We start from the raw sequence: 17,822 nt of genomic DNA on the forward strand, positions 1-17,822 counted from the left end.
TCTTTAATGGCCGATGGGCTTGACCTTGATGAATGAGGATGAATGGATCTTCAAGTGCCTTTGGGCTTGATCTTGATAAATGAGGATGAACGGATCTTCAAGGCCCTTCGGGGCTTGATCTTGATGAACGAGGTTGAATGGATCTTCAAGGACCTTCAAGGCTTGATCTTGATGAGCAGTTGTGTGGATTTCTTCAAAGATTTGACAAAGAACGAAGAAAGCTTTCTTGATCGTTCAGGATTCTTGGGAATTTTGGGAGATTGGATGCTTGAAAGCTTTAGAGTTTCATAGCTTCAAGGATTTGGGGAATTCTCTTCCAATTTGGGAGTAGAGAAATGTGTATGTGAATTCATCCTTTGAAATGGATGAAATGGCCTTGTATTTATAGAATTTTTCAAGGCCTAATTTTGAATATAATATTCAGATGAAATAAATCATTTCTGCCAAGTGTTGACACGTATCCTGTTTGATGACTTTTCCGGTAATTTTCAATTTTTCTTGCTACGTGTAAAATTTTATGTGACATGTGAGCGTTGAAATTTTAATTATTGGTCAACATTTATTTCACCGAAATTTTGATGTATACAATTATAATCAACTAGTAATGCTGTTGTATACTTGGAAGGAGAGACCAAGTGCCCAAAAACATCAAAACATCCATCCATATAACTATGGAGAGTACAAACTCTTTAGAGACACGTACATGATAAGACCAAATATTACAAAGTTAAAAGGTAAAATTCACAAAATAATAAGCATCTACATGCATGCATGCATGCATGTATGTGATTACCTACGTAATCATTACGATACACACACATTGACAATATATAGTTAATTAAGCCCTCTCCAAAACGGTGACCGGAAGGCCGCCTTTCATCTTCCCGGTGAGGTAGGCCAGCAGCTCCGGCTCATCCCCACCCTCCCTCTCCCGCGGGACCAGCTTAAACCTCTTCAGAACCCCGCTCACCACCCTCTTCATCTGCAAAAACGCCATCTCCTTCCCCAAACAGATCCTCGGCCCCGCCTGAAAAACCGGATAGCTATATGTGTCCCTACCAACGAACTTCCACTTCTTGTGAGTCCCTCTCTCCTCTCCTCTCTCCAGCCACCGCTCCGGCCTGTACTCCGCCCAGTCCTCCCCCCAGATCTCCTCCATGCGCCCCATCGCGTACACGTGGTACGTCACCTTCATCCCCTTCTTCACCTTCGTGCCGTCCGGCAAAATATCGTCGTTTGCTGCTTGTTTACTGTCGACGGGAACCGGCGGGTACAGCCTCATGCTCTCGCACAGCGCCGCGTGGGTGTACACCATCTCCTTCACCTCGTCGTAACCTCCTCCCGCCGCCGACTCAGACGACGCCGTGTCGTTGATCTCCTTCAAGATCTCTTGTTCCACACGTGGGTTCTGCGAAAGCAGCCAGAAGAACCAGGTGAGAGCAGCCGAAGTTGTGTCCCGGCCCGCGAGGGTGAAGCTGATGACGATGTCGGTGACGAACTTTTCGTCGGAGTGGCCGGAGCTCAAGAACCGGGAGAGCAGATCTGCAGACTCCAACGCGTTCGCCTCGCTCAGATCCCTCTTCTTTTCTCTGACAATGGTGTTCGCGAACTCGCGGACTTCCGATACCACGGCACGGAGGCGCTTTTCGGACCCGATTCCGAGAGCCCTTTTGAGTTTCCACACTGGGTGCGGCAATCCGAACCTTTCGCTGCTGATTTGCACGGCGTCGTCGAAAGCCACTGCGAATTTGGCTTCGGGCAGAGAGGGCAGGAGGTAATCCGGGTCGTACCCGAAAGCAATTCGACAGATGTTATCAAAAGCGAAGCGCTGGAGAATGTCTTGGAAGTCGAGGACTGAATTGTTGGCGGCGGAGGCGGAGAGGATCGGAATGAGGCGGTCAGAGAGCTCGGTATCGACCACCTGTTCGACGAACTTACGCAGGGACTTGGTGTTGAATTCGTGGCTGGAGACTTGGCGCTGGAACTTCCAGTTGTCGCCGTCGACGTTGAAAATCCCGTCGCCGAGGAGGTCGGCGAGGGTGGAGCGGGAAGCCTCACCTTTTTGGTAGTTGGGGAAGTTGGTCTTGAGGATGTGCTGAACAACGGTGGGATTGGCGGTGACGACCCAGTGGCGGCCGAAAGAGTGGTGGAGGGTGAAGGTGTTTGATGGGGAGCTGCGGAGGAGGTCGGTGAACCACTGGAGTCTGCGGTGGTGGTTTTTGTAGAGAGATGGGAATGTGCCGATTATAGGGTACGATTTGGGGAGGTTGCTGGTTTTGGGGTTGGGGTGGGATGAAAACTTGAAGAGGAAGAAAAGGATGGGAAGGAGGAGGAGGGAGGCGAAGGTTAACAGCTCAAGAAACATGGCTGCCTGATTTAATGCACAGAAATGGAAGGGTTTAAGGTGTTTGACGAAATGCTTAACGGAAGAAATTGTACCGTTTCTGGTGTAAGATTTGGATGCTATTTATAACGTCTGAGTTTGTTTTGTTTAAGCAAATTATCAGACTAATCACTTTGCATTGAAATTTAAAAATTAAAAAAAATTAAAAAAAGAAAAAGAAAAAAAAACTTTTGGGATAAGCAGTTTTTATTATCAAACTGGTCAATTGACAAATAAAATGTTCACATCATGGATATTGACCAATTGATAAATACATGAATGCGTAAGCGAAACCGTCATTGGTACGCTGGCCAATTGGTAAAGACGCTTTGATTAGTGGCCACTAAGTATTTTTATTAAACATTTGTGTCTTTTTAAGGGATGTTGAATAATTAATAGATATTAATTATTAAATCATCAATATTATCTCTTAATTTTTGAATTTTTAACATTTATTTTTTTATAATAAAACTTCATTGTTCACGAAAAAAACTTACATCAGCAGAAAAAATGGAGATAGCCAATCCAACATGATAAAAACACCATAGACGCTACATTTATCTTGTTGAGTTCTAGTTTGATTGCATGGTTGTGTAGTATGCAACAGAAAACAAGTGATTTTAAAATATTGTAGTACAATATAATTTGCATAAAAGTTGTTGACAAAAGGGATTAGTTGGAATGAGATTAATGTCATTCGGTATGAGATATATGAATGTGAATTTTAAATTGAAACCAAATTTAAATATATTAGTTTCTAATTTGAATTGTACTCATGCCATGTTGAAATGTACTAATATGACTTGAATTGTACCGATGCCAAATTCAAATGTAGCAATGCTGATAGGATACGCACCCATGCCAACTTGAAACGTACCAACATATTGTCTAGAAATGTACTCATGCCAAATTGAAACGTAGTGATGCTAATATGAAATGTGCCTATGCCAACTTAAAATGTACCAACATATCGGCTAGAAATGTACCAATACTAAATGGAAACATACCCCATATCATCTACCACTAGAATCTATTTTTCAAATGTATCATGGTACGAATACTCAAATCAAGAGGTTTGCATCAAATGAAAATAGAAAGGGAATGAACATGACTCACCAAGGAGGACGGAAAAGTATCGACTGACAGAAAAGAAATGGCACGAAAAAATTGTAGAATTTTTGTGAAAGAAGAACATAAATATATATCACGTTAGAAGCATAAATAAATCAAATTTGATATGTTTTTAGATTTTTAAAACATATGTCTACTAGATTCTAGGAAATTTGGATAATTATTAGCTAATTGGTAAATTATATATATGGCAAATTGTGTAATTTTGCATTAAAAAACACTACTTATAATATATTTGGCACCTGAAATGTAAAAATGTTTAATAAAAATTCTAAAAGGTATATATGTTGAGGCATTTAAATCTAAACGCCCCAAAGACATCTGGTACATGGATGGCGAGTTTTGGCCCTATGATTTTTTTTTTTTTTTTTTGACGAACGATAAATTTTGATATTATGAAATTTTAAGGTGCACAATAAAAATTTTAAAGTACTAATACCAATTATCTAACTCTTACACTAATTATAAGAAAATAAATTAAGAGGGATGTATTCAATTGGGATTTTGAGGGATTTTAATTCTTTTAATGAATCTAGTGGCATTCAATCAGGATTTTAAGTGATTCTTTGAAATTCAATGTGTATTCAATTAGAATTTTAAGATAGTTTATTAAAATCCCTAGAAATCCAGGTGTATTCCATTAGGATTTTAAATGAGTTTATAACATTTTAGATGTATTCAATTAGAAATTGATTTTAAAGAATTTGATAAAGTTGAGGAATTAGAGGGAATTTGAGAGATTTCGTAGTATATTTTAAACATCCACAAATCTCACCTCTCCCCATGAGATTTTGAGATAATTGAATCAAAATTTTTTATAGAATATCTACAAATCAATTAAACTTCATAAAAATCCATTAAAATCTTTCAAATTCTCAATTAAATGCACCCTCCTAAGAAAAAAACATTAACCTTTGTTCTCCACAATTTGTCCATAATATGGGTTCGTATTATCCAATTTAGAAATGTTAACTACCTTCTATTTGCCTTTTTCTTCTTACCTTTTCCACTATTATCTTGCCACATGAACTCCACTTGCAGTTCAATCTAAGAAATTAATTCTCTAAAAACGTGTCAATTAGTCATATAGTCTAACAGTATTTCTTTTCACTTAAAATTAAAAGAATTTAAGTTCAATTTACGCTAAAAATGAATTTAAACAACATTATGATGGCTAGCGCTTAGCTCACTCTCATATTCCTTAGTGTTCATACAATCATTTGTTGAAAAAAAAAATCCTAAAAACAAAAATTATATTTTTCCAGATATAACTTTATTCACAACCTTACAAATAAAAATAAAGAGTAAGGTTAAGAAAATTAAATTTATAGATAAAATTTAGAAACTAAATTATATGTCATAAGAATAAACACGTTTATCGTTTAAGTCATAATATAATCATTAACTTCCATATCATTTAATTTACAAAATTTTATTTATTATTTTATTATCCAAAAATAAAATAACATCCTGGAGCCCACCACCTATATCTCTTTTAACTCTCACCCCAACCTGAACGTCTGTTCACTTTCCACATGGACAGCAGCCTATAGAAGACAAGCGGTGGCCCTTGAAAATGAAAGAAAGACGTAGGCAAAACCATCACAAAGACGATGAAGGATGCATGTACGGAAAGCCTAAAGGGTAAATCTGCGGTCACGAAAATAGACAAGGATTGTTTGCCCTCCCATTTTCGATGCCCTACTATTTTGTGTGGTCACGGTTAAACTACATTAATATTTTATATTGTTTTTTTTTATAAAGATGATAAGACAAAAATAAATAGTAATATAAAATAATAACATTATTTAACCATGATCACACAAACAAAAGGACACGGAAAGACATCGAAAATGGAAGGGCAAACAATTATTGTCCCACGAAAATATGGTCTTGTTGAAGGCCATGATCCAAGGGTCGCAGATCTCACTCTAGACGTCATGGTCTTGCCAAAAGTCAAACTTACTTCAATGTTTATGTGCATTCACTAATCACTTCCCATACAAACTTTGTTTATTTGGTTGGTCTGATTACATGTTATCTGTTATAAATAGGTAAAATTTAGAAAGATAACCTTTACAAGGGACAAGAACGAAGCAGTTGCAAAATATTATACCAACACAAGCTATTGCAGATGAAGTAATGTATATTATTGCTATTAGTTGTTTTTCTCTTCCAAGTCTAATTTGATCAAATGTAATGCTCTATTTATAGAGCAACCTCATAGGAAACAAACAAATGACACTATTAAACTTGTGAAAGAGTTACTATATACATGTGGGCAAACATACCCATTATTTTACAACATTATCAATTAGTAATTTGTCATTTTGGAAACTTTAACGAAAAACTCATGGTACTGTTTACTTTAACGAAAAATCACATTTTTACACTAAAAAGTCAAACATGATACTATTCACTTTACCCTTTATTTTGTCCTTATCGTTAAAACTCAAAGTTTTTAAACTTTTTTCATTAATTTTCCTTTTATAATTATTGGTATTATTGGTTTTGTTATTGAAAATTTGTGACAAAAGTAACTGACAATGTGAGTGTGACGTCAATTTTATTGATTGAATTTGCTTTGGACTGAAGCTTTTCTCCCATGAAACAAAGTAAAATGTCAACCTCCCTCCCTCTCACATCAAGTGAAGCGTTACATGATGATAGAGATAGACGTGTGAGGGCTAATTCAATCTTTATCTCTCTCGTCATGTGAGGTGCACATGACAAGGGAGGCAAATGGACGTGATGCACACACGCAACATGTAAAGTTACTTCTTGTATCCAAGCTGGTGTTAAATGACGAGGTGGTTAGATAGACGTGCTGTGCACGCATTATCATCCATGGCAAGAAATTTATAATGAGGAATATGCAGTACATGAACACCTATTTTGGGAAAGCTCTGGAGAAAACTTCTCTAAACTTACTGTAAAAGCTCTGCTTGAATTTACAAAGGAAGTGGTTCGGCAAAAAATGGAGCCTTAACCTTGAGAACAAGAAATAGCAACTACACAAAAATACTAATTTTACAGCCTTATCAATAAATTTGAACTTGCTAAAAACCTGCCGGTTCTCCAAACAAACAAGAGGGAAATTTTCGACCTAGAGAAAAGAAAGAGACGATGGAAAATTGCGCACTTACGAGATGATAACGCTATGTCCTAGTATAGACCTTGATTTTGTTTTTCCTTCCAAGAGCTTTGGCTGGTACCTGTACATGAAATCATTTTGATTTTTCATGGTTGTATGTGACTGAAGGAATGCAATTGATTTCTTCATTTGACACCCAAATGCTCGAGAGATGTATCAATATTTCTGCCTTCTAAATTTCAAGTGTACCTGACAAAAGAATGCATGAATGGTAAAGCAAATGTTGGAAAACACATTAAGCAGAAGCAAAAGCACATTTAAGTCCTTGGACAACATACGTACTGTGTAATTTTTCATTTGAAGTTAGGGAACAGACTGATTTCTGAAAGCTGCACCAATTTTTCGCAGTTCTCGCAGCTGCTGAGCTATCTCTTGAATAAACTGCAGCCCTTCCTGTCCATTTTGAAGAGAGTAAAGCATGTGCTCAAGAAAATCATGATCAGTCTCGAGTGCCTCCAACCTGTCATTAAGGTCTGAGATTTCGTTTTCCAGAACAACCAAATCTGAATCTTTTTCCTCTTCACAGTCTGAGCTATCGGAATGAATTGGTCCCTCTTGAGGAGCAGCACTTCCGTTAGATATGTGTAAATCATTCGGTGTCAGCACAACTTCCTCTTCAATCTGACCATTTAATAGAAGCCTAAATTTTCTAGGCGTCTCTACTTGATCTGGTCCATCATATGTATGCTTTCTAGAATGCCCACCGTTAGGCATGCTGGTAGAAGCCCCATTACAGGAAATCTCGGAAAGCTTCCTCTCCAAGCTCTTCAAACAATTTGAAATGTACAACTTTTCATCTTCAAATTCTAAAAGTGTTGTCTCAGAAAAAAGGCGTTCATTGCTAGCTTTAGGTACCTCAGTAACTGTTGAGTTACCAGTAACTTTGACATCACTTTTTACACCGGGAACAACAGTACTCTCCACTGTGTCAATCTCACCTTTCAAATTACAACTTTTTCCCTGCAATACTGGGAATGCTGGCAATTCCGGCATTGGCATACTCTCCATTGTTGATTCATCTGGGATATCGAAGTTAGAAAATTCTAGCTCTGCTTCCAAGTCCTGTATATGTTTCTCCTTTTCAGCTAGGAGATCATTGGCCTTTTCAAGTGCATCTACATCAAACTCAGCCTGCTCTTCCATCATTCTTAAGTACTGAAGGGCCTCCATATGGATTGCAGCTTTCTCTTCTTGTAGCTTTGTGATCATGGCCATTGCCTGATTTGCAGCAATTTCAGCGGCATTCCTTTCTTCGTCTAGTTCCTTAAACAACTCCTTTAAGCTTTTTCTATAATAATCAACCTGTCGTTTTAACCGATCAACAATACTTTCACCTTCAATTTCACTGACATATCCTCCATCCAGAGATTCTACTGACCATGATGTTTTAAGCCCCAGATTTGGATTAGAATTGGAAGCATCAGTTACCTGCTTTTCATCACCACCACCACGTACCCCTGAAATTGTATTATTTGATGATAAACTACAGTTGTGAGCAGAAGAGTTGGAAGCATCTGGTACCGGCTTTTCATCACCAGCACCACATACCGCTGAAATTGTATTATTTGATGATAAATTACTCTCCTGAGCAGAAGATTTGGAAGCATCAGTTACCAGTGTTTTATCACCAACACCAAGTACCGCTGAACTTGTTTTATGTGATGATAAATTACTCTCCTGAGCAGAAGAATTGGAAGCATCAGCTACCGGTTTTTCATCACCAACACCTTGTACCCCTGTAATTGTATTATTTGATGATAAATTTGTCTCCTGAGCAGAAGAACTTTGTGAGTGCGCTGGTTTCACTTCCCCATCAACTCTATCAAGTACCTTCACTGGAGGTTGTTCTTTAATAGAATCTCCTTCCTTACCAATGCCTGCTGACTCAGACACAGCATTTCCATTAGTATGATTTGGCTTAGTAAGATCTGGATCGTTGATGATAAGATCAGTTTTAATAGGTGCTCCATCTGTTGCACTTATAGACCTCAAAAGCTCATCGTTTTTACTGATGGATGCATCTCCAAAGTCACTTGTCCCAGTAAAACCTGCTAAATAATTTCAAAAGAGGATCAATGTAATAAGTAATAAGCTCATATAACTCGGATGAACTGGAATCCGAAAAGTGGAAAGTTGAGCTTACCCTTTTCAACAACATTAAATGATGGAGGGATATCATCCAGTGAAATAAGCTCAGGGAATGCATAAGGGATGGAATTCTGACTCGCTTGCTGCCAGTTAAGTTCATCCAAGCCATTCTCTGAAGCAACATTCGAACCTAAGAATTTTATATCAGACCTCTTGCTACCATCTGGCTGCACACTTGGAACAGAAAGTGAAGGCTTATGGTTGGTGGTAATGTTGCTCTGCTTTGCTGGATTCAAACCATTTGGCTGTGCTTTGAATGGTTTTTCTGAAGCATATTGATCTACTAAAGCTTCCTTCTGATGCTCCTCATTTCCAATAATTATGCTTCTACCACCGTCTTCATCAGAAAATGGAATCTCAGAATCGGTATCAGAACTAATCTTCAACTCAGTGTATCCTACATGTGACAAGGGATCCCTGCCAAGTTTTCCAGCACGACGAGTGGAGTCAGTATCAGAACTAATCCTCAACTTAGTGTATCCTACATGTGGTAAGGGATCCCAGCTAAAATTTCCAGGACGAAGAGTGGAGTCAGTATCAGAACTAATCCTTAACTCTCTGTGTCCTCTATGTGGCAAGGGATCCCAGCCAGGTTTTCCAGGACGACAAGTAGTTACTGATCCAGAAGTTTTATCCCTGGTCTTCTTTGAACCATCCCTACGAGGTATACGACTACGGCTTGAAAAACGTGGCAAAGGGATATTAGGTTTGGAAGCAGATGATTTTCGTTGTAGTCCACGAGCATTTTCTCTAGGTCTACAAGGCCTACTGCAACAAGAGCATGTCCTTGCACCCACAGAACTATGGACAAACTTTCTGTTCTGCATGGACCTCCTTGAACTGGAACTTCCAATATCAGAATCCGATTTACCACCCGAAAGCATGTGTTTTTCGGGGTTGGACTTGCCCTTTTTGGTGTATGACTTGAGGCAATCTTCACACATTCCACTGCGATCGTGCTTACCATAAATTTGACAAGAGAACCATGATGAGAACTCAGATACGTGGTTGCTGCAAAGTAGATCCTGATAAAGTTGAGGTTTTTCACTACCTATAACATGCTCAAACCTGGAGCAAAAGATGCAAGGCTTTTGCAAATTGCAATAGTCTGCAAATTTAGTCAGCAGATAGGATAATAGTCCGTCAACAAGCAGAAGAAAGATCAATACCCATTCACATGCTGCAGATGTTAGAATGGTTACAAACCCCTCTAAGTTCTTCTGCACATGTACAGATGGATTTCCCTTTGCTGCCATCTGCCTACCAATTGCTCTACAATCTCATGACCTTCCAGTTACAAAAACTCGAGGAAATCACTGGTTGATCAAGGTAATAGCTGCTCCTATCCACCCAAATCAGAATTAAGCATCCCATCTTCAATCACCAGCCCAAGAAAAGAAACAAATGAAGCAATTAGGCACATCAAACCATAATTATCAAATCACAGTACTGCAGCTAAGCTAGAAACAGTACCAGATGAAATTAAAAACATAAAATAAATTCAATGCAGACAGATGTGAGTTAGGACAGTTTTAGAGCCCGAGTTCAAATCCCCGCCCCAAAGATCAGAGTAATTCAGAATACCGCATTGAACGAAAAATAAATAATAAATAGATAAATCACACATAAATTGTGCATCACCAACCATGACAGAAGCCACTAACAACAAGTACCAGAAGACAATCAGACATTAAACTCTAACCATCCCAACTGTTATAAACAATGACAAATCAACAAACAACGATAAACCATAAATAAAACAAAACGATACTCACCTAACCCAATTAATGTGAGAAACCCAGATGGATTCATGAACAAAGCAATAAACTTTTCTGCAAATTCTAATGTTTCAAGCGTATGAAAGATTGCCCACATATTAAATTCTTCGAAAAATCTATAAAATTAAGGAATTTCAAACAAAACAACCCACAAAAAAAAAGACCACGTAAAGGGCATCATCCAATCCAACACAATGTGCATTGCAATTTCAGAAAACAAATAAATCCCAGATTAGTGTTATTCTGAACAAAATTAAAGTTTACACCTTTGATGATTTCTCGGGTTTAATTAACTCATGAAAAATGCAATGGGAAAAAAGATGAACAAAAAAAGGAAAGGGAAAGAAAAACAGAGAAAGTGGGTGGTACCTGGAATGGAGCTTGACGGAGGATCAAAAGGTGAAAGGGGAAGAAACGCAACTTCGGAATAAAAACATGAAAGAACAAACAAGAGGAGGAAAATGAAAAGTTTGGAGGAATTACGAGCAGGTCCTTGCGTGGGAAGGGAAAGTGACTGACCGTTGAAACCAACCGCCGGAAGATTTGTTTGGATGCCAATTAAAGCGAAGCTCCAAGCTTTAGCTGGCTCATGAATTAACACGTAATAAAATCCCACAACGTGGCCAACTGTGTTATTCATTTATCTAGAAACAAGTTTTTTGATATTTTATTGATTTATGGAGTTTATAATTTAGCGTCAAACTTGTCAACCGAATTTAAAACCTTCCGCTAATAAATCAAAAAGTAGTATCGAATGGCTCTAGACTGTAGTGTTAAATGTTGTGTTACAACAAATTTAAGTAAGAGAATTTAGTCTTTAAATTGTTATTGACATGCTGAAAAATGTTATTTTTAGGATATAAATTTTAAAATAAACAAGAGAAAAAATGTGTACTATGTTTCGAATTACCAATAGCAACGTCATTTTGCTTTGGGTGCATTTTTTCTCACCCACTCTCAAGTGGTGGTAATGTTTACCATCCTATTTATTACTATTTGATGAGTTTAAATTTTGAGATTTGTGTCCGTTTTCGACACAAATCCCAAAATTTAAACTTATTTAACGATGATAAATAAAGTGGTGAGGCTCACCGTTACTTGAGAACGGTTAGCAAAAACATCTCATTTTTACTTTAAAAGAAAATAAAAGAGAAGAGGATTTGGTCTTTCACAAACAAATGATATTTTGTTATTATATTCTTGTGATATTGTTGGTGAGATGCATGGATGGGGGCACGAATGGGTTCACCTGTCAGATCGTGCATGTTGACAGCTGATCTCACACGTCCAATGCCGACTATTTCTTTTCCTTTTACTAAATTACTAATACCAATTCAATTGTAATTTGTGGGTTAATAATTATACACAATCACAAATACTTGTAACTTGTAAGAATGTAACATGTATGAGGTAGCTTTTAAGGAGTCATTCATATTTACTTGTAAATCAACTTTTTTAACTAAAGTTGTTATTGGAAGTTTAATTTATAAATTGAGCTATTTTATCGATGTCTCTTTGGATGAAGTTGTTACAAATACAATGGGTTGTCTGTTACTCCCTCTTATGTCAGAAGCGACTTATGCACTCTACTTCCATTCGTTGTCATTGGGGGAGACAATTTTAGACACGAATTGAGATTCACACGATATGAGACCGATGTGTATATTATTTTATAGCTAACAAAAACATTGTACAACTAATATTATATAAATAGAATGGTAAAATTTTCATTTTTTGATAAATAATACGAGTTAATGTGTTATTATTATTTCATATTGTTTTGCTTGTCGATTAACTTGTGAATTAGAACAAATGTGACACAAATATGAATGAGTCAACCAGAGCACGTCTCTATTGACACCTCTAATTATCATTGAGTTAACCGAAACACGATTTATCAACACCCCTATTATCAACAAATGACAAAGCTAACAGCAGCATCAGAGTTCAAGTGCTTTCATTCGTAAGATGAAGCAGCTACCCTTCATTACAAATGGAGAAAAATATCATCATGTACAAGAGAAAGCCATCATGTTCTTTTCTTTATCTCACCAAAAGAAGAATTATAAACACAAGCCCATATTAGTGTTATAGATAGCAAGTCCCAATGCATTTGTATTGTTTAATCCCCAAAATTAAAGAGTAAATTAAAAAAAAAACTAATAAAAAAAATTTAAACTTTAAGTTTTAATGATAAGAACAAAATAAAAAATAAAATAAATAGTATCAAGATTAACTTTTTAATGTAAAAAATATAATTTTTTGTTAAATTAAATAATATCTTAAACTTTCATTAAAATTCCTTATATTAAAAAAGTGAACTAGGAATTGGAAGGGGCCGCGCGTACGCAGGCCCCCACTGCCACAAATTATGACGTTGGCTCTCCCACTTTGGGGAGACCATAGGCGGGCACCCCTCCTAAGTGCAATGGAGGCCACCAACCCAGGCCATGGGCCTTCTTGATCACCCATAGACCCCGTCCAGGTAAGTATGGAGTAAGTTCCCTCCCCCTCCTATTTTCTACTCTCTCCCCTCTCCCCATTCTCCTTCCCTCCGTCGATGTGGGACTCAATCCAATCTTACAAGTCCCAACAACAACAACCGACTCAAACTCTAAATCCTAAACCCGCACAAAAAAAAGCACAAAGCACACAGTCTCACAGTCTACTATTTGCTGAAGAAGCTTGAAATTGATGAGGGGACTGCTCAAATCCTTCACTGTAAGTCTTCTGCTTTGTGGGTTTCCGAAAGTTGTTTGCTTTTTTGCTTGGAGTTTGCGGAAGGAGCTTATTGTGTTGTGTGATTGAATGAATGTGTGTGTTTGCACAGAGGGTTGGAGGAGGTGTTAGGGGTTATAGCTCGGCGAGGAAGGACCTTCGGATTGAGGGGGTTAAGCATGCCATTGCTGTCGCTTCTGGTAAAGGCGGTGTGGGAAAGTCCACCACTGCAGGTACCATTTTGTTTTTACACATTTTTGGATTTTTACCGATATGGTTTTCGTTTACATGTTAATATCTATAAAGGGTTGAAATTTTTGAGTTTGTGAGCATTTTAGCTATCTGGGTTATACTGAAATTGTGTAAATACGCACCCTTTTTGTGATTGCATTGGTCTCCAGAAGGATAAGTTTCCGGATAGTGGTGAGCTGAGGACTACTAAACTCCTGAACGTCTTTGATTATTTTCTGCTGTTTTGGTTAATTTTGTCATTGAAAAGATGAAAAAAAAAATGGTGTCTTTGCATTATTAGGTGCTGGAGTTGCGAGGTAGCTATAAGTGACTCCAATTTTAGATGGTAAAATAGGCATGAAAGTTTAGGATTTACCATCTCGGTGATTTCACATTTTGAAGATTTAAGTCTTGCAAAAGAACTCCACGGCAATGCTTACTGTATGATTCTGATGATTCAGAATAACTTATGCGTAATGGTTGGAATTGCAGTTAATCTGGCTGTTGCACTTGCTAACAAGTGCCAGATGAAGGTTGGCTTGCTTGATGCTGACATATATGGACCAAATGTTCCCATAATGATGAAGCTCGACAGAAAGCCAGAAGTGACTGACGGTATTTGTTTATTTTTCTTGAGTTCACTTAAGAGATTATAATTTATCTGGTCAATCTTGAAATAAGTGTAAATGGAGATAACATGGCAGCTAAGATTTCTGATCAGTTTGAGTATCTCCAAAAGCTTCCTGTACCAGAGGAGTCTTTGCACTTCACAGTATAATCAACCTCTTCTTTTTGTTAAGCCAGTCATTACATAGGCATTGCAAGAATTTAGTTTTTCACATTTTCTGCAGTGTAAGCATGTGTCATTTCATAATCAAGTCAAACTTTTGGGCTCAGCAGAAGACAAGTCCTATAAACAAGTATCCCTCTACATTCCCACACAAACATATTAGATAACAAGTTCATGGTTTGCGTCTTCTGTTAGATCCGGTATTATCTCTATTATGAAGCAAACATCTAATATCTAAGACATACAAAAGCACCAGACATATACACTTCCTACTATTTATTGCTTCCTTAATGCTACCCTTGAGAATATTAACATTATAGTCGTCTTCTACCAGATAAAAAAATGATTCCAATCGAGAGCTATGGAGTCAAGTGTATGTCAATGGGACTTCTTGTGGATAAGGATGCCCCACTTGTTTGGAGAGGTCCTATGGTATAACTTTGCAAACTCTTAAGTCTTTTATTGCTTAATTGCTTATATAATTTTATATCCCTTGTCATAACTTGATTGTTGGTGCTACCTTTTAATAATGAGTGCTAGTGTGTAGACTGCATCATTATTTAAGCACAGTTTAAGAGATTTTGTTTCCAACCCCTGATATAATTTTCCTCCTAATCTTGCAAGAATGCAAACTAATTAGTTGAAGTGAGGTTCCCTTTGAAATGTAACCAAGCTGACTCTTTTCTTGTGTTTGTATGCGTGTGCATGAGTCTTCATACACACACACACACACACACACACACACACACACACACATATCACTTATTTATTAATTGTTAAATATTTGGTTGCTATGAGTTTTGAAATTTTTGTGCAGGGGTTTAAGAAATTTGTTATTATTTAGAGAAAATGAACAAAACACCCAAAGGTAATGGAAAGTTTCAAGAAGGTAGAAAGGCCAGGGTAAATATAGCAGCAACTCACTAATTCAAGTCGGAATACCGAATATCTTGATAATGATGTGATAATCAGTAATGTGTTAGAGCTGCCAAGAAGATACAGGATTGTCATTTGGTGACAGTTAAGGTGGTAACTGGTCTAAATGATGATCTCTTCTCATGCAAATATGGTGTTAAATGATCACAAGTAATAAATATGTTTGACTGTGGGTGTTATGTAAATTCTTAATATGTTTTATTCTCACCATGTGGTCTGACTCTAAACAACATCAATTGGTCGTATGGTCTCTATATTATTGTACATTAGTCTTCTAATAGTTACATGTGGTAAGAATAATGTGCTTTTCCAATTCATTTTTTTCTCATAGTGTTTTGGTTTAATTCTTACAGGTATCAAGCGCTCTTGAAAAAATGACTAGGGGGGTTAACTGGGGAAATCTTGATATTCTTGTGGTAGATATGCCTCCTGGCACTGGTGATGCTCATATAACTGTATCCCAAAGGCTGCAATTATCAGGTAGTTGAAGATCATAACCTCAAAATGCTTTTGTACTTGTGTTCAAATTTCCCTCATTTGGTTTAGGTAGTATCTACTTTGATAGCTGAGGTTCGTATCTTGTTCCTCAGAATCTTGTGCAATCTTCAATCTATGTTAAATGCATTTAGCAAACTATCAAAATACCGCAATCGCTTCTCTCACCTTCAGCCTCTAAATGTCCTATAATTTTTCAGCATGGTTGGCCTAATCATATAAGAAGGAATTTATATGTAAATTATAATGCTATTATATTTATAAATATTAGATACCAAAGTTTTCTGGTTTCTGAAGACATACAGACTAGTGACCCTAGACCCCCCCCCCCCCTCCCCAAGAAGATCCAAGTAAAAGTCCAGTTTTACCATTCCAATATGAACTTGGTTTCACAACTATCATTTGGTTTTCCATAACAATTACTGGTTTGTTGGTAGGTGCATTGATTGTTTCAACGCCTCAAGATGTAGCATTAATGGATGCCCGTAGAGGAATTAACATGTTCTCTAAAGTCGAAGTTCCTGTATGATTTTATTATTCTTAGATCATCTCTTAATATGTTTGCATTGTCATTGTAAGTTTGTGGAGATCATCAATGATGTAATTGTTAAGATAATTAAATTTGAATTGCTTTTGTAGATTTTGGGAATTGTAGAGAACATGAGCTATTTTAAGTGTCCACACTGTGCCGAATGTTCGTTCATTTTTGGGGAAGGAGGATCTCGTAAGACGGCAACTGAGATGGATTTGGACTTTGTTGGCGAGGTATGCTTAGTTTCATCTATTTCATGGTTATTTTGATTAGAGTAGGAGGGTAGAACTTTTAGATCTCCATGGTATCAAGACTCTTTGCTTGTCACTTTCTAAAATCTCTGCTGAACGCATATTGTTTTGCTGCAAACCAGATTTCTTTTCTTGCAACGATACCATGAATGTCAATCTGCACAACATACATACCTCGTGGTAGTTTAATGGAACGCATATAAGATAATATGAGTGCCATGGTGTGTGTTGCACACGCCACTTGAAGGGCTTCTTCAGAAGTGCTTTGGTGATTAGTGAACTAAATCAAATAAGCTTTCATGACCCTTTGTGTTTTCCATTTTCTCCGCTTGATCCTATATTTATACAAAATGCACGTAACAGGATTTGTATCGGTGTATCTGAGATGAGTTGTACCTATGTGTTAATTAAGTTTTCTTAATCAAACTGCTTATCGTTTCAGATACCGTTGGAAGTAGGGATCAGAAAGGGCTCCGACAATGGCGTGCCAATAGTAATATCAGCTCCTGATTCTGATGTCTCGAAGGCATATGTGGATGTGGCTCGGAAAGTTGTAGACAGATTGGCAAAGGAAGAACAATCCCGTCCACAGATTTCCCTTTAATCACGTCCACAGATTCCCTTGTTCATGCCTTTATAATCTTTCCTGAGCATTGTCATAGAGTTCTATTAATCCCTCGAATGAGTACCGCGGCTGTATAAAACTGAATTTATTCGAAACAGAAGAACAAAATTATCAGAAAACTCGTACCATCGGATTCTAATTGATTAGAACATTTTCTGATAATCTGAAACCTGTATTGAGCAGAGCTACCGGAAATTGAAGTGTTGAACCATTTTTCATCTCTCAACATCTTTGAAAGGAGAAATTTTTCGGTGTAATCGGAACACAAGTTGTTATAGCATGTGTCAAAGGGACACTGAAAAATATATTCTCTTTTCATTTATATTTTGACACTTAATGTACCAGCTTACGTTGTGAGTCCGTGAAAAAAATTCTATCCTTCGAAAGGAGCAAGGAGGGGAATCCACTTTGTGACTTGTGCCCCCACCAATGACCAACCCATCATCGTCATCATGACAGAATAAGTTCCATATTCTCAGATGAATAAGAAAGTTCAATTCAAGGGAACATGTAGAAGAGTATGCATCTTCCATGTGGACCTCTAATAGGGCACCAATTTGTCTTTCTATCTAAACCACTATTATTAGTAAAGCTACAAGAACAAGTCAAGCTACTTTTATGCACCCTATGCATATCCTTGGAATTAAATT

The 17,822-nt window shown here is 37.3% G+C and overlaps 3 protein-coding genes and 1 non-coding gene across 6 annotated transcripts; 1 reads left to right on the forward strand and 3 right to left on the reverse strand.

The window, feature by feature from the left end:
- Positions 1 to 636: 636 nt before the first annotated feature.
- Positions 637 to 2,465, reverse strand: LOC126624118 (cytochrome P450 94A1-like). The gene has a single exon (XM_050293137.1). The coding sequence runs from the start codon at positions 2,363 to 2,365 to the stop codon at positions 839 to 841; it is 1,527 nt and encodes a 508-aa protein (XP_050149094.1). The 5' UTR covers positions 2,366 to 2,465; the 3' UTR covers positions 637 to 838.
- Positions 2,466 to 6,407: 3,942 nt separating this feature from the next.
- On the reverse strand, positions 6,408 to 11,149 carry LOC126624811 (probable myosin-binding protein 4). 2 transcript variants are annotated; one of them, XM_050293923.1, is made up of 4 exons: positions 10,964 to 11,149; positions 8,812 to 10,190; positions 6,951 to 8,716; positions 6,408 to 6,857 (listed from the first exon to the last, which is right to left on the reverse strand). In XM_050293923.1, exons 2-3 carry the CDS (start codon positions 10,070 to 10,072, stop codon positions 6,972 to 6,974), a joined length of 3,006 nt encoding a protein of 1,001 aa, XP_050149880.1. In that variant the 5' UTR covers positions 10,073 to 10,190; positions 10,964 to 11,149; the 3' UTR covers positions 6,408 to 6,857; positions 6,951 to 6,971. The 2 variants fall into 2 exon arrangements, with proteins under 2 accessions (XP_050149880.1, XP_050149879.1); XM_050293922.1 differs by having other exon boundaries at positions 6,951 to 8,719.
- Positions 11,150 to 12,916: 1,767 nt separating this feature from the next.
- LOC126624815 (iron-sulfur protein required for NADH dehydrogenase, mitochondrial-like) lies at positions 12,917 to 17,390 on the forward strand. Of its 2 annotated transcripts, none has more exons than XM_050293927.1 (8): positions 12,917 to 13,315; positions 13,425 to 13,545; positions 14,005 to 14,158; positions 14,668 to 14,765; positions 15,623 to 15,749; positions 16,202 to 16,287; positions 16,404 to 16,529; positions 16,990 to 17,390. In XM_050293927.1, the coding sequence occupies exons 2-8, from the start codon at positions 13,492 to 13,494 to the stop codon at positions 17,149 to 17,151; spliced, it is 807 nt and encodes a 268-aa protein (XP_050149884.1). In that variant the 5' UTR covers positions 12,917 to 13,315; positions 13,425 to 13,491; the 3' UTR covers positions 17,152 to 17,390. The 2 variants fall into 2 exon arrangements, with proteins under 2 accessions (XP_050149884.1, XP_050149883.1); XM_050293926.1 differs by having other exon boundaries at positions 12,918 to 13,315; positions 14,036 to 14,158.
- On the reverse strand, positions 12,926 to 13,087 carry LOC126624845 (U1 spliceosomal RNA). Its single transcript, XR_007624237.1, has one exon. It is a non-coding gene; the product is annotated as a U1 spliceosomal RNA (small nuclear RNA).
- Positions 17,391 to 17,822: the final 432 nt, after the last annotated feature.

The sequence above is a fragment of the Malus sylvestris genome, chromosome 5 (genome assembly GCF_916048215.2).
Source record: "Malus sylvestris chromosome 5, drMalSylv7.2, whole genome shotgun sequence".
Classification (NCBI taxonomy): domain Eukaryota; kingdom Viridiplantae; phylum Streptophyta; class Magnoliopsida; order Rosales; family Rosaceae; genus Malus; species Malus sylvestris.

Bases quoted from the DNA above. Each gene is read 5' to 3' on its own strand.
- LOC126624118 (XM_050293137.1), bottom strand. From the start codon at position 2,365: ATGTTTCTTGAGCTGTTAACCTTCGCCTCCCTCCTCCTCCTTCCCATC.
- LOC126624811 (XM_050293922.1), bottom strand. From the start codon at position 10,072: ATGGCAGCAAAGGGAAATCCATCTGTACATGTGCAGAAGAACTTAGAG. The intron at 8,720-8,811 runs GTAAGCTCAACT...GAAATTATTTAG, and splicing joins ATTTAATGTTGTTGAAAAGG to CAGGTTTTACTGGGACAAGT.
- LOC126624815 (XM_050293926.1), top strand. From the start codon at position 13,289: ATGAGGGGACTGCTCAAATCCTTCACT. The intron at 13,316-13,424 runs GTAAGTCTTCTG...GTGTTTGCACAG, and splicing joins GACTGCTCAAATCCTTCACT to AGGGTTGGAGGAGGTGTTAG. The intron at 16,530-16,989 runs GTATGCTTAGTT...TTATCGTTTCAG, and splicing joins ATTTGGACTTTGTTGGCGAG to ATACCGTTGGAAGTAGGGAT.